The sequence below is a fragment of the Bufo bufo genome, chromosome 5 (genome assembly GCF_905171765.1).
Source record: "Bufo bufo chromosome 5, aBufBuf1.1, whole genome shotgun sequence".
Lineage (NCBI taxonomy): Eukaryota > Metazoa > Chordata > Amphibia > Anura > Bufonidae > Bufo > Bufo bufo.
The window spans coordinates 353,555,786-353,569,249 of NC_053393.1; the positions used below are offsets into that span (position 1 = coordinate 353,555,786).

At 42.6% G+C, this 13,464-nt stretch overlaps 1 protein-coding gene across 2 annotated transcripts in view; it reads right to left on the minus strand.

The window, feature by feature from the left end:
• LPCAT1 (lysophosphatidylcholine acyltransferase 1) overlaps positions 1-13,464 on the minus strand; it is a 131,541-nt gene that overhangs the window by 53,082 nt on the left and 64,995 nt on the right. The window contains exon 2 of one of the 2 annotated variants that reach the window (XM_040431305.1): positions 12,062-12,204. The exons of the other annotated variant lie outside the window; for it this stretch is intronic. Within the exon in view, the coding sequence (XP_040287239.1) occupies positions 12,062-12,204 (143 nt within the window). The remainder of the gene's footprint in view (positions 1-12,061; positions 12,205-13,464) is intronic. 2 annotated transcript variants of the gene reach the window in all.

Below are 13,464 nucleotides of genomic sequence, written 5' to 3' on the forward strand. Positions count from 1 at the left end.
TAATACATCATATTAGTAAATATGATGTGTTAAATGGCTTGTCTGCTCCTCTGCTGGACCTTTTCGTCGGTTGGTTCCAGCAGAGGAGCAGACATCACAGTGAGTAGCACCAAACACTTCACCTTAGCCCCAGATCACCCCCATCACCCGAATTAACCCCTTGATCGCACCTGTCAATCACCTAGTGAAAGGAAAAAAGTGATCAGTGTAAACTGTCACTTTTTTTTTTCACTGGTATTGACTGTTAGGTTTAGGATAGTTTAGGTCCCTTGGTTAGGTAGTTTAGCGTCAGTTAGCGCCCAGCCCACCGCACCGCAGTCACTGATTCGCTGATTAGCGTATCGCTAATCAGCATTTGTACTTTTATAGTATCTGTAAGTGATCAAAACTGATCACAGTCAGATCTATAATTGTATTAGTGTCACCTTAGCTCGCCCTCCACCCAAAACGCAGTGTTTGCCCGATCAGGCCTGATCGGTCGCCCACACGTGCGTTCACCCACACCCGCCCCGCCGCAGTGACAAAAAATATATATTTTTTTGATGACTTCACAATCACTTTCCAAGCGCTGCGGCGATAAAAAAAATCAGTTTTGATATATTTTATCAACCGCAGCGGCCTCCGGTACTTCGCTAGCCTCCCCTTTGTAAGACAGGCTTGCTTTTTTTCTTGGGTAGTCTCAGGGAATACCCCTAAATTTAGTTGTCCAAATGTCAAACAGGGGGTATTCTTCTGAAGAGGCCTACAGGCTTCTGACCCAGTCGGATGAGGAATGGGAACCCTCATCTGACGAATCTAGCGGGTCAGAATATGAACCTGTAGAGAGCAGTGGCCCAAAGTTCGGACGAGGAGGTTGAGGTCCCTGATAGCACCAGGCGTACCCGGCCCCGTGTCGCTAGACCACAGGTTGTGCAGGATCCGCTTCAAGGGCAGCAGAGTGGGGCTGGCGCTGTCTGATCACGTGGTGAGGCATACACCAGCAGCGCAGCCCTCCCTGGACCTAGTACCAGCACTGCCGTACAACATGGTGACGTGGCGAGCACCAGAAGGGCAGTTGAAGCTGGTACGGTGGCACGTGCAGTAGTTACCCCGTCGCAGCCACCGCACAGACAGGCCCGTAGAGCCCCTAGAGTCCCTGAGGTGCTGGCAAATCCTGATTGGCAGTCACCAACTTCAGCCGCACCATTAGTTCCCCCTTTCACCGCCCAGTCTGGAGTTCGGGTTGAGACAGCTCAGATCGGTTCGGCCCTGGGATTTTTTGAGCTGTTCTTGACTGCGGAGTTCTTGTACTTAGTCGTGGCAGAGACAAACCGGTATGCCACACAATTTATATCCGCCAACCCGGGAAGCTATTATGCCCAGGCTTTCCGGTGGAAACCAGTCCAAGTTTCCGAAATTAAATTTTTTCTGGGCCTTCTCCTCAACATGGGTCTAACCAAAAAGCATGAATTGCAGTCATATTGGTCCACGAACCCAATTCATCACATGCCCATGTTCTCTGCTGCTATGTCCAGGGCATGATTTGAGGCCATCCTGCGTTTCCTGCACTTAAGCGACAACACCACCTCCCGTCCCAGAGGCCACCCAGCTTTTGACCGGCTCCACAAAATTCGGCCCCTCATAGACCACTTCAACCAGAAATTTGCAGATTTGTATACCCCAGAGCAAAACATCTGCGTAGACTAATGGGGTCAAATTGTATAAGCTCTGTGAAAGGGCCACAGGCTATACCCACAAATTTCGGATCTATGAGGGAAAAGATCAGACCCTGGAGCCGGTCGGTTGCCCTGACTACCTGGGGAGCAGTGGGAAGACAGTCTGGGACTTGGTGTCACCCTTATTTGGCAAGGGGTACCATCTTTATGTGGACAATTTCTACACAAGTGTGGCCCTCTTCAGGCATTTGTTCCTAGAACAGATTGGCTGCTGTGGCACCGCGCGAACTAGTCGCGTGGGCTTCCCCCAACGGCTCGTTACCACCCGTCTTGCAAGGGGGGGAGAGGGCTGCCTTGTGTAACGAAGAACTGCTCGCGGTGAAATGGAGAGACAAGCGTGACGTTTACATGCTCTCCTCCATTCAGGCAGACACAACAATACAAATTGAGCAAGCAACCCGTGTCATTGAAAAGCCCCTCTGTGTCCACGACTATAATTTGCTCATGGGAGGGGTGGACTTGAATGACCAGATGTTCTCTCCGTATTTAGTTTCCCGACGCACCAGACGCTGGTATAAGAAGGTGTCTGTATATTTAATTCAATTGGCTGCATATAATAGTTTTGTTCTCAACAGTAAGGCTGGGAGAACGGGATCCTTCCTCAAATTTCAGGAAGAGATCATCGAGAACCTCCTGTATCCAGAAGGTTCCGTGGCCCCATCCACCAGTGTAGTTAGCTGTCTACACGAGCGACATTTCCCCAGTGTCGTTGCTGGTACCTCAACCCAACCGTCACCCCGAAAAAGATGTTGTGTCTGTAGCAGGAGTGGAATAAGGATGACACCCGCTATTTCTGTCCTGACTGTCCTGGCCACCCTGCCCTATGCTTTGGAGTGTGTTTCCGGAAGTACCACACACAGGTACACTTAGCATAGGGATTGCATCTCACAGGACAGGCACACAGGGCTATTAGGGCCCTTTTACTCACAGCTGCTGCAAACCTCTCCTTTCACCTGGGATAAAGTGCATAATGTACTTCGCCACATCTTTGAGAGATTTGCGCTTTGCACATTGTCCCATGGGGAAGGAGAGGTTTGTCCTATAAAAGGTAAAAAAAAAACAAAAAAAACACCAGTAAGCAAAAAAGTTAACTTCAGTTCAAAAAGTAAAAAAAAAAGTTTATATGTTCTGTTCAAAAGTTATTATAAAGTTAATAAAATTTATTGCGTTGCAGCCTGGGTTTTTTCTTTTTTGTTTTGTTTTTTTTACCTTCCAGGTGGACCAACCGATCGACTAGCTGCAGCACTGATGTGCATTCTGACAGAAGCATTGCGCTGCTGTCAGATTACACACAAGTCGGTGTATGCGGCGCTGCAAGACGAGATTTCTCCTCTGCAGTAAAAGATACGTTTGCCGAGGCATATGAACTGAGGAGGTGGCGGTGTTCATATGCTTTGGCAAACACTTTGTATATATAAAAATAAATAAAAAATCCCGGCAATGATTTATTCATCCACATCAATTGATGTGAATGGATAAATCTGGTTTGCCAGGGCATACGGGCTATGGATGTTGGGCGGAGCTCCTATGTCCTGGCAGACGCCTTTCCCCTCCTTTTTTGTTTTTTGGCAGAGATTTTTTCATCCACATTGATCGATGCGAATGAAGAAATCTGTGCCGTTCATTTTTTTCTTTCAGCCCAGAGGCTGAACGGAAAAAAAAAAAATCTCATTACCCGTATGCTCAATATAAGGAGAATAGCAGAAACTCCTAATGCTGGCCATACATGTAATGATTGCGGAGACCCTCAAATGCCAGGGCAGTACAAACACCCCACAAATAACACCATTTTGGAAAGAAGACACCCCAAGGTATTCGCTGAGGGGCATATTGAGTCCATGAAAGATTGAAATTTTTGTCTCAAGTTAGCGGAAAGGGAGACTTTGTGAGAAAAAAAAAACAAAAAAATCAATTTCCGCTAACTTGTGCCAAAATTTTTTTTTTTCTATGAACTCGCCATGCCCCTCATTGAATACCTTGGGGTGTCTTCTTTCCAAAATGGGGTCACATGTGGGGTATTTATACTGCCCTGGCTTTTTAGGGGCCCTAAAGCGTGAGAAGAAGTCTGGTATCCAAATGTCTAAAAATGCCCTCCTAAAAGGAATTTGGGCACCTTTGCGCATCTAAGCTGCAAAAAAGTGTCACACATGTGGTATCGCCGTACTCAGGAGAAGTTGGGGAATGTGTTTTGGGGTGTCATTTTACATATACCCATGCTGGGTGAGATAAATATCTTGGTCAAATGCCAACTTTGTATAAAAAAATGGGAAAAGTTGTCTTTTGCCAAGATATTTCTCTCACCCAGCATGGGTATATGTAAAATGACACCCCAAAACACATTGCCCAACTTCTCCTGAGTACGGAGATACCACATGTGTGACACTTTTTTGCAGCCTAGGTGGGCAAAGGGGGCCACATTCCAAAGAGCACCTTTCGGATTTCACCGGCCATTTTTTACAGATTTTGATTTCAAGCTACTTACCACACATTTGGGCCCCTAGAATGCCAGGGCAGTATAACTATCTCACAAGTGACCCCATTTTGGAAAGAAGACACCCCAAGGTATTCGCTAATGGGCATAGTGAGTTCATGGAAGTTTTTATTTTTTGTCACAAGTTAGTGGAATATGAGACTTTGTAAGAAAAAAAAAAGAAAAACAAAATCATCATTTTCCGCTAACTTGTGACAAAAAATAAAAAATTCTAGGAACTCGCCATGCCCCTCACGAAATACCTTGGGTTGTCTTCTTTCCAAAATGGGGTCACTTGTGGGGTAGTTATACTGCCCTGGCATTCTAGGGGCCCAAATGTGTGGTAAGTAGTTTGAAATCAAAATGTGTAAAAAATGGCCGGTGAAATCCAAAAGGTGCTCTTTGGAATGTGGGCCCCTTTGCCCACCTAGGCTGCAAAAAAGTGTCACACATGTGGTATCTCCGTACTCAGGAGAAGTTGGGCAATGTGTTTTGGGGTGTCATTTTACATATACCCATGCTGGGTGAGATAAATATCTTGGTCAAATGCCAACTTTGTATAAAAAAAATGGGAAAAGTTGTCTTTTGCCAAGATATTTCTCTCACCCAGCATGGGTATATGTAAAATGACACCCCAAAACACATTGCCCAACTTCTCCTGAGTACGGAGATACCAGATGTGTGACACTTTTTTGCAGCCTAGGTGGGCAAAGGGGCCCACATTCCAAAGAGCACCTTTCGGATTTCACTGGCCATTTTTTACAGATTTTGATTTCAAACTACTTACCACACATTTGGGCCCCTAGAATGCCAGGGCAGTATAACTACCCCACAAGTGACCCCATTTTGGAAAGAAGACACCCCAAGGTATTCGCTGATGGGCATAGTGAGTTCATGGAAGTTTTTATTTTTTGTCACAAGTTAGTGGAATATGAGACTTTGTAAGAAAAAATAAAAAATAAAAAAAATCATCATTTTCCACTAACTTGTGACAAAAAATAAAAAGTTCAATGAACTCACTATGCCCATCAGCGAATACCTTAGGGTGTCTACTTTCCGAAATGAGGTCATTTGTGGGGTGTTTGTACTGTCTGGCCATTGTAGAACCTCAGGAAACATGACAGGTGCTCAGAAAGTCAGAGCTGCTTCAAAAAGCGGAAATTCACATTTTTGTACCATAGTTTGTAAAAGCTATAACTTTTACCCAAACCATTTTTTTTTTTTACCCAAACATTTTTTTTTTATCAAAGACATGTAGAACAATAAATTTAAAGAAAAATTTATATATGGATGTCGTTTTTTTTTGCTAAATTTTACAACTGAAAGTGAAAAATGTAATTTTTTTGCAAAAAAATCGTTAAATTTCGATTAATAACAAAAAAAAAGTAAAAATGTCAGCAGCAATGAAATACCACCAAATGAAAGCTCTATTAGTGAGAAGAAAAGGAGGTAAAATTCATTTGGGTGGTAAGTTGCATGACCGAGCAATAAACGGTGAAAGTACTGTAGGTCAGAAGTGTGAAAAGTGGCCTGGTCATTAAGGGTGTTTAAGCTAGGGGGGCTGAGGTGGTTAAAGGGAACCTGTCACCTCCAAAAACCATCCCAACAGTAGCCAGCAGAGTGTTTCCGACGATAATTTTCTTCCTGAAGGCCGATGCGGCTAAAGCTCAGAAAACTTTCTTTTATCCCCTGCCGGCGCGCTTCTCTAGTCATGCTTGAAGTCAAGGGGGCAGCGTCCTCCTTGCTTCAAGTCAAGATAACCACTGCCCCCTTCCCTGCCCCTTCGCTGTGACTGACAGCGCTTATGCAGAGAGTTCGGCAAAGCCAGCCGAACTGCCGGCTGTCAGTCACAGCGAAGGGGCAGGGAAGGGGCGGTGGTTATCTTGACTTGAAGCAAGGAGGACGCCGCCCCCTTGACTTCAAGCATGACTAGAGAAGCGCGCCGGCAGGGGATAAAATAACTTTTTCTGAGCTTTAGCCGCAAATTATCGTCGGAAACACGCGACTGGCTACTGTCAGGTACTGCTGGCGGCTTCAGATGTTTTTTGGAGGTGACAGGTTCCCTTTAAGGCAGTACTAATAATTTCACAGATATGTAGAATGGTGAGAGTCACACAATAAAATATTATAGGAGTACTTTACCTCATATATTCAATGCCACTCATTTTCCTCATATAGCACTTCAATTAAGATACAATGTTTTTTTATGTGGCGCTTAAACTTTATTTATGTAATACATACAGTATAAAGTTCTACAGTATGTACTATTGATCTCATTTTGTAATGGTCCCTCTTTAACCCCTTAAGGCCTATGTTAATTTTTGCATTTTGGATTTTTACTCCCCACATTCCAATAACCATAACTTTTTTATTTTTCTGTTCACATAGCTATATGAGGGCTTTTTTTTTGCGGGACAAGATGCATTTTTTATTGCCACCATTTATTTAATTTACCATATTTCGTATTGGAAAAACGGCAAAAAAATTCTTTGTGTGGCAAAATTAAAAACAAAACAAAAAAAACAACAGAATTTTTGGGGGGTTTCACATCACAGCGTTCACTGTGTGCTAAAAAATCACCTGCCATCCTGATCACTGTTATTTAATTTTGTGGGGGGACAAGATGACAAAAAATGGCGAGTTGTGTGTTTTTAATTTTTTTTCCGTAACGTCGTTCAACGTACAGGAATTTTTAAAAACTATTTTAAGAGTTCAGACGATTTCACATGCGGCGATACCTCATATTTTTATATATATATATATATATATATATATATATATATATATATATATATATATATATATATATATATATATATATAGATAGTACAGACCAAAAGTTTGGACACACCTTCTCAAAGAGTTTTCTTTATTTTCATGACTATGAAGGCATCAAAACTTTGAATTAACACATGTGGAATTATATACATAACAAACAAGTGTGAAACAACTGATAATATGTCATATTCAAGGTTCTTCAAAGTAGCCACCTTTTGCTTTGATTACTGCTTTGCACACTCTTGGCATTCTCTAGATGAGCTTCAAGAGGTAGTCCCCTGAAATGGTCTTCCAACAGTCTTGAAGGAGTTCCCAGAGATGCTTAGCACTTGTTGGCCCTTTTGCCTTCACTCTGCGGTCCAACTCACCCCAAACCATCTCGATTGGGATCAGGTCCGGTGACTGTGGAGGCCAGGTCATCTGGCGCAGCACCCCATCACTCTCCTTCATGGTCAAATAGCCCTTACTTTCAAAGTTTTCCCAATTTTTTGGCTGACTGACTGACCTTCATTTCTTAAAGTAATGATGGCCACTCGTTTTTCTTTACTTAGCTGCTTTTTTCTTGCCATAATACAAATTCTAACAGTCTATTCAGTAGGACTATCAGCTGTGTATCCACCTGACTGCTCCTCAACGCAACCGATGGCCCCAACCCCATTTATAAGGCAAGAAATCCCACTTATTAAACCTGACAGGGGATACCTGTGAAGTGAAAACCATTTCAGGGGTCTACCTCTTGAAGCTTATCAAGAGAATGCCAAGAGTGTGCAAAGCAGTAATCAAAGCAAAAGGTGGCTACTTTGAAGAACCTAGAATATGACATATTTTCAGTTGTTTCACACTTGTTTGTTATGTATATAATTCCACATGTGTTAATTCATAGTTTGTGTGTGAGTGTGTGTGTGTGTGTGTGTGTGTGTGTGTGTGTGTGTGTGTGTGTGTAAAAGTGGGAAAGGAGGGTTATATAAACTTTTAATATATTGGTATTTTTTTTTACTTTTATTTTTTTAAAGCCATTAGCCCCCCCCCTATAGGGGCCTAATACATGGGATATTTTGATCCCCTTTCCTATTCACTCTAATAGATCTCAGTTAGGGTGAATAGGATTTTCACACTGTCTATTCTGAGCTATGCCTCGTCATAATGCTTGAAGGGGATAATTGTGTCAGTATAATAAACACATGAATTAACAATTATATAGGTGTTTAGTTCTTTTTCATGGATTTTCTTGGTTTTATAGGACTATACCTAATTTATAGGCGTTTATTTTTTAGACAAGATTTGTCTGTGGAACTTTTTGTCCTTTAATCCAAAAGGATTTGTGAGGTCAGACACTGGTGTTGGACGAGAGGGCCTGACTAGCAATCTCCGTTCTATTTCATACCAAAGGTGTTTGATGGAGTTGAGGTTGGGGCTCTTTGTGGTCAAGTTTTTCCACATTAAACTCGCTCAACTATGCCTTTAGAGACCTTACTTTGTGCATAGTCATACTACAAGGGCTTTCCCCAAACTGTTCCCACAAATTGGGAAGCATACAATTCTCCAAAATGTCTTATGTGAAAGCATTAAGATTTTTCTTCACTGGGACTAAGGGGCCTAAGGAACCACTCAAAAACAATCCCATAGCCTTATCCACCAAACTTTATAGTTGGCACAATGCCGTCAAGCAGGTAGCGTTCTCCTGGCATTCGCCAAATCCAGACTAGTTCATTAGACTGCCAGATAGAGAAGTGTGAATTGTCATTCCACAGAACATGTTTCCACTGCTCCAGAATCCAATGGTGGCCTGTTTTGCACCACTCTGATATTTGGCATTATGCTTGATGACATAAGGCTTGCATGCAGCTGCTTGGCCATGGAAATCCATGCCATGAAGCTCCCGATGCACAAGTTTGTACTGATGTTCAAGTAAAAGGAGGTTTGGCACGCTGCAGTCATTGTGTAAGCAGAGCATTGTGGACTTTTATGCACTATGGGCTACAAACTGACTTATGGCAACGGTGGCATACTATTACAATACCACGTTCGAATTTAGTGTACTCTTTAGAATGACCCATTTTTTCACAAATGTTTGTAAAGGCAGTCTGCAAGGCTAGGGGCTGGATTTTATACACCTGTGGCAATGGGACCGAATGAAACATCTGAATTAATTTATTAAGATTTGGGTCCCAATACTTTTATCCATACAGTGTTCATTTTATGGTGCTCCCCTGGTCTTCTTTTGATTTTCATTCAAGACGTCTAACTAACGTGTCCAGCAATTGTTGGCGGTCACTAATTCTTAGTAGCTGTTTCACTGTCCAATTATTCCATGGAAAGAACCTGCACAATAAATAGTACAGTATAATCTGATTTAGTTGGTCCCGTGCTGAGCATTCTTCTGTACACATCAATCATACAGCTACTTCAGGAGGTCTCTGTACAATGCAGCCACATCACAGCTGACATCTAGGCATGAGGAAGTAATGACCATTGCTTGGCTTAAAAAAATTACATGAATAACCAATTGTCATTTAACTTCTGTTCTCCTACACTTCCATGCCCTGTTTCACCATTTCAAACATTCTCCTTTTTGTGTGCGACTTCTAGCTTTTTTCATTCTAATTTTATTGGCTTGTTAATCAAGACTACATTAAAAATGACAGTAGGGTTCGTCATACACACCAGACTATGGTTGCCGATTTCAGTTGAACCAACTGACTATCTAATCTGCACGCTCATTAGACGTATGTTGGGGGGGGGGGGAAGGATTGGGAATATTGAAATGCAACATGCCTGATTCTGTGTTCGTTCCTCTGTGTGCACGGAGGGGCCAGGAGAAACAGCTGTCAGCCAAGTACACTAGAATACGTATGGTCACCTGAAAGCTAGGCCGATTATCAATGCGGAGCGTTTGTAGAGATGCTCGTTCCCGATAATTGGCCTGCGTACAAAGTGACGGCAATCACGGGTGATTGTGTCTTTTACCCAACACATAAACTCATCGTTTTTGTACAGTAGATTGTGTGGTGACCTACTGTCCATAGAAAATTTGATTTCCAATGGACAAGTGATGGATGTATCGATTACTTATCTCCACACAGACAATCAAGCAATTATCGAGCACATGTGGTTTATTCCTGGCAATTATCTGAATCATCAATCCATGTAAAAGGAGCTTCTATAAATCCAGAGGTCTGCCCATTCATCACTTCAACTACTCTGCTAGACTTATTTCAGGCTGTCCTTTCTCCGAGGTGTGTCCTTTCTAGTGTAGTTCTTTCCCTGTAACTGTCACAGGTTCTTACAGAAGATATGAATGGTGGCAGTTATAGATTTAAACTGAGCACGTTCGACCAGCTCAGTGAAGTGGATGGAGAAAAAAGGAAAACGGCAAACAGCAGGGGGCGCTTTACATTTTATTGAATAACTATACTTTATGGCTATAATAAATGTTACAAAAGTATTCAGACCTCACTGATTTGAAAAATGTAGAATATTTCTGTGCACAACCTTTTAAAGGGAATCAGGATCTTGGACAATTATCTGCAGTAATACATGATCCAGATCACTATTTTTTATTTTCCTACTTTCCCCCGTTCCACCGCGGTCAGCATTTAAAGTTGTGCTGAAATACATAGTCAGGACTGCCATGCATGCGCACGAGTCCTCTCCGTTATGTTAGCACAGCACAGCAGTCCTGACTGTGTATTTCTGCCTAGCTTTCAGTGGGAGAACAGGGGGCAGCAGAAAAAAAAAAAAAGACAGCAATCTGGACTTATGTGCAGCAATCAGAGGTACATTGGCATGAAAAAAAAAATGAAAACAGACACCTATGGGGGGGGGGGGGGGGGGGGGGGGGGGGGGATGTTAATCTGAGAAAGGAGCATTTGCCATCTCAAAGCCACGCTGTAAAGAGAAACATGAGCTTTCCTTTTTTCTCTTTGAGGCCACAGAGCTTGTATATAGCGATCAGCCAACTCAGCAAACTAGATCTGCCAAAGCATCAGGCGTGCAGAGTCACGTATCACAGCTATGAATGAGTAACCATTACCGAGAGGGAGAAGAGTGGAAGAGAATCTACTGCAAAGTGTAATATGTACTGTATCATATGGATGTGCCTTTCTAAACACCTTCCGAAACTCATTAGTCACAAGGACACGAAATGGATGGATTATCTAAAACTCTGACGGATCAAACCGTTACGAAATGTAAATGACATTCACTATTAAGGATAGAAAGCTCAAAATAAAAATGAAGGGGCACATTTATTATGACCGGCATTTTAGATGCCGGTCTTAATAAAGGCCCACAGCTGGCGGTGGATCTGCCGAAGTTATGAAGAGGTGCAGGCCTCTCCATCCAGCACCAGTCTAAATGTAAGACAGATTCCGAGCCGTCTTACATTTAGACCATTTTCTACGCCTCAAACAGGCCTAGAAAATGATGACTTGAGACCCTTCCCCTCCCACAATTTTAGACCTGGCACAAGCGGGAAGAAGTCACAGATGCGCCTGAAATACGCCTAATAAAAGGCGTATTTCAGTATAATAAATGACCCCCTAAAACTCGTACTATGCTTTTATATTTATCACTAGTAAATTCCATATTACACTGTAGTTCAGTTCTGGAAAAAGGTGGCGGTTTTCAAACTTTCGAGATTAAATTATCCACTTTGGGTCTCAGAAAATCCCCTCCCATACCACTGGGACCATGGCGGTCTCCGTTTATATCGCTGCAGTGCGCATCTTTTCTGATCCTGGACTTATGAGTTTTACAAGTTTTTGGACTATTATTAAAGGATTTATATTGTATGTTAACTAGCGTCTTTTTTACATAGTTAACCCATTAGATGCTGCCAGCTTTACTTTGACTGTAACTTACTTCTATTATGTGAATACTGTAGAATCCATATAAACCACAACATTTCTCTTTTGGGTGAAACCTCACACATAATCCACAGAATGCGCATGGTGCTCACTTTTCTACAGTGAAATCAACCAAACTGCACAGGAAATGCGTCCGTGGAAGTCTGTATATTCCGGTCAGCTCCAGCGTTTAGACATTTACACAAATGTTAGTAATTTTTACAGTAACAGGATTATTAAAGAAAACTCACTTTGCCCACCAGGACATAGGTTGTTCAAGCTCTTTCCCCGTACGGCCCATAGCAGCAACAAAGGCAAATGGCCAGGCCAGAAGCATCATGAATGCCGCAAAAAACAGACGGATGGGGAACAAAGTCAACGTCATGAAGACGATCTGTAAGACATAAAGTAGATAATAGAGGTTTAGCTGAATTTACTCATGTTGACTTCACCTGTGCAGTTATAGAAAGGATTTTGGTTTGCTAAAAATATGCTGCAAAAAGTCATGCACTGGGTATTAAAATAAAGGCGATTTATGATATTTAATAAAAACATGGCTTTCTTTCACAAACAGCAGCACTGTAGTAATTGGATGGTGTCTGGTATTGCCTCTCAAGCTCATTCAAGTGAATGTGGCTGAGGTGGTAAAACAGGATACAGCCATCTGAGTGAGATCATTGATAATCAAAGAAAGCAATGCCATACCACCCCTTTAAGGTTTTTTTGTAAACGGTATCTGTCAGCAGCAAACTCCCTATCCAACGAAGGCCGTAGACACATAGCTGTGGTTCACCTGATTAAAACAAAGTTTTCCTTTTGTTGATCTGAAGCTCTGTTCTCACTTCAGCAAATGGCATTTATCGTGTAGACATAGTGAATACAAGGCACTTACTTATGTATTGTGATTGACCATATTGTCTCCTTTGCTGGCTTGATTCATTTTTCCATCACATTATACGCTGCTCATTTTCAGGGGTTATGACCACCCTGCAATCCAGCAGCTGTGGCCGTGCTCGCACACTGTAGGAAAAGGCTTATGCACATTCCCGCAGTCCTGGCCACCAGAGAGGCTGGTGCTTTTCCTATAATGTGCAAGCATGGCCACTGCTGATGGATGACAGGGTGGTCCTAATTTAGCTAAAAAGAATTTTTTCAATTGGTCTTAAAATATGGAATCCTTGTACACAGCTGAGATGCTGTAGTAGCCTGTGAATTTTCTGTAAGTAAAAGTACCAGTCACACAGTTCGTAAAACAGTTAACCCTTTGTGAAAGAACAGCTCAATAGTTTTAATAAAGGCCAATTGAAAATATGATCTTAGCCAAAACTTAGTAAAATGCCATCATAAACAAAAATTGCCTCAGGAGGTGTACAAAGCCTTTAAGTCGTCGATGCACACCCAGTACCCTTCGTGTCGGTCCTGCCATGAACCAGGCCTGTTGCCCACTGCTGCCCTGCTACTTACCATGATGCCCAGCGAACTCTGCAAGATACTGTTTCCATTGCTCCAGTCTCTGTTCCCTTAGGACTAGTGTGCATAATCGCATATCTGCAAATCTTTCCCTTGGCTGAGTTTCCTCCCTTGGTATGGAAGCCAGCCTCCCCCGGGGGACGGTGCCTGAGCTTTGGGTTTTCTGGTGTCTAGTTTCCAGCGA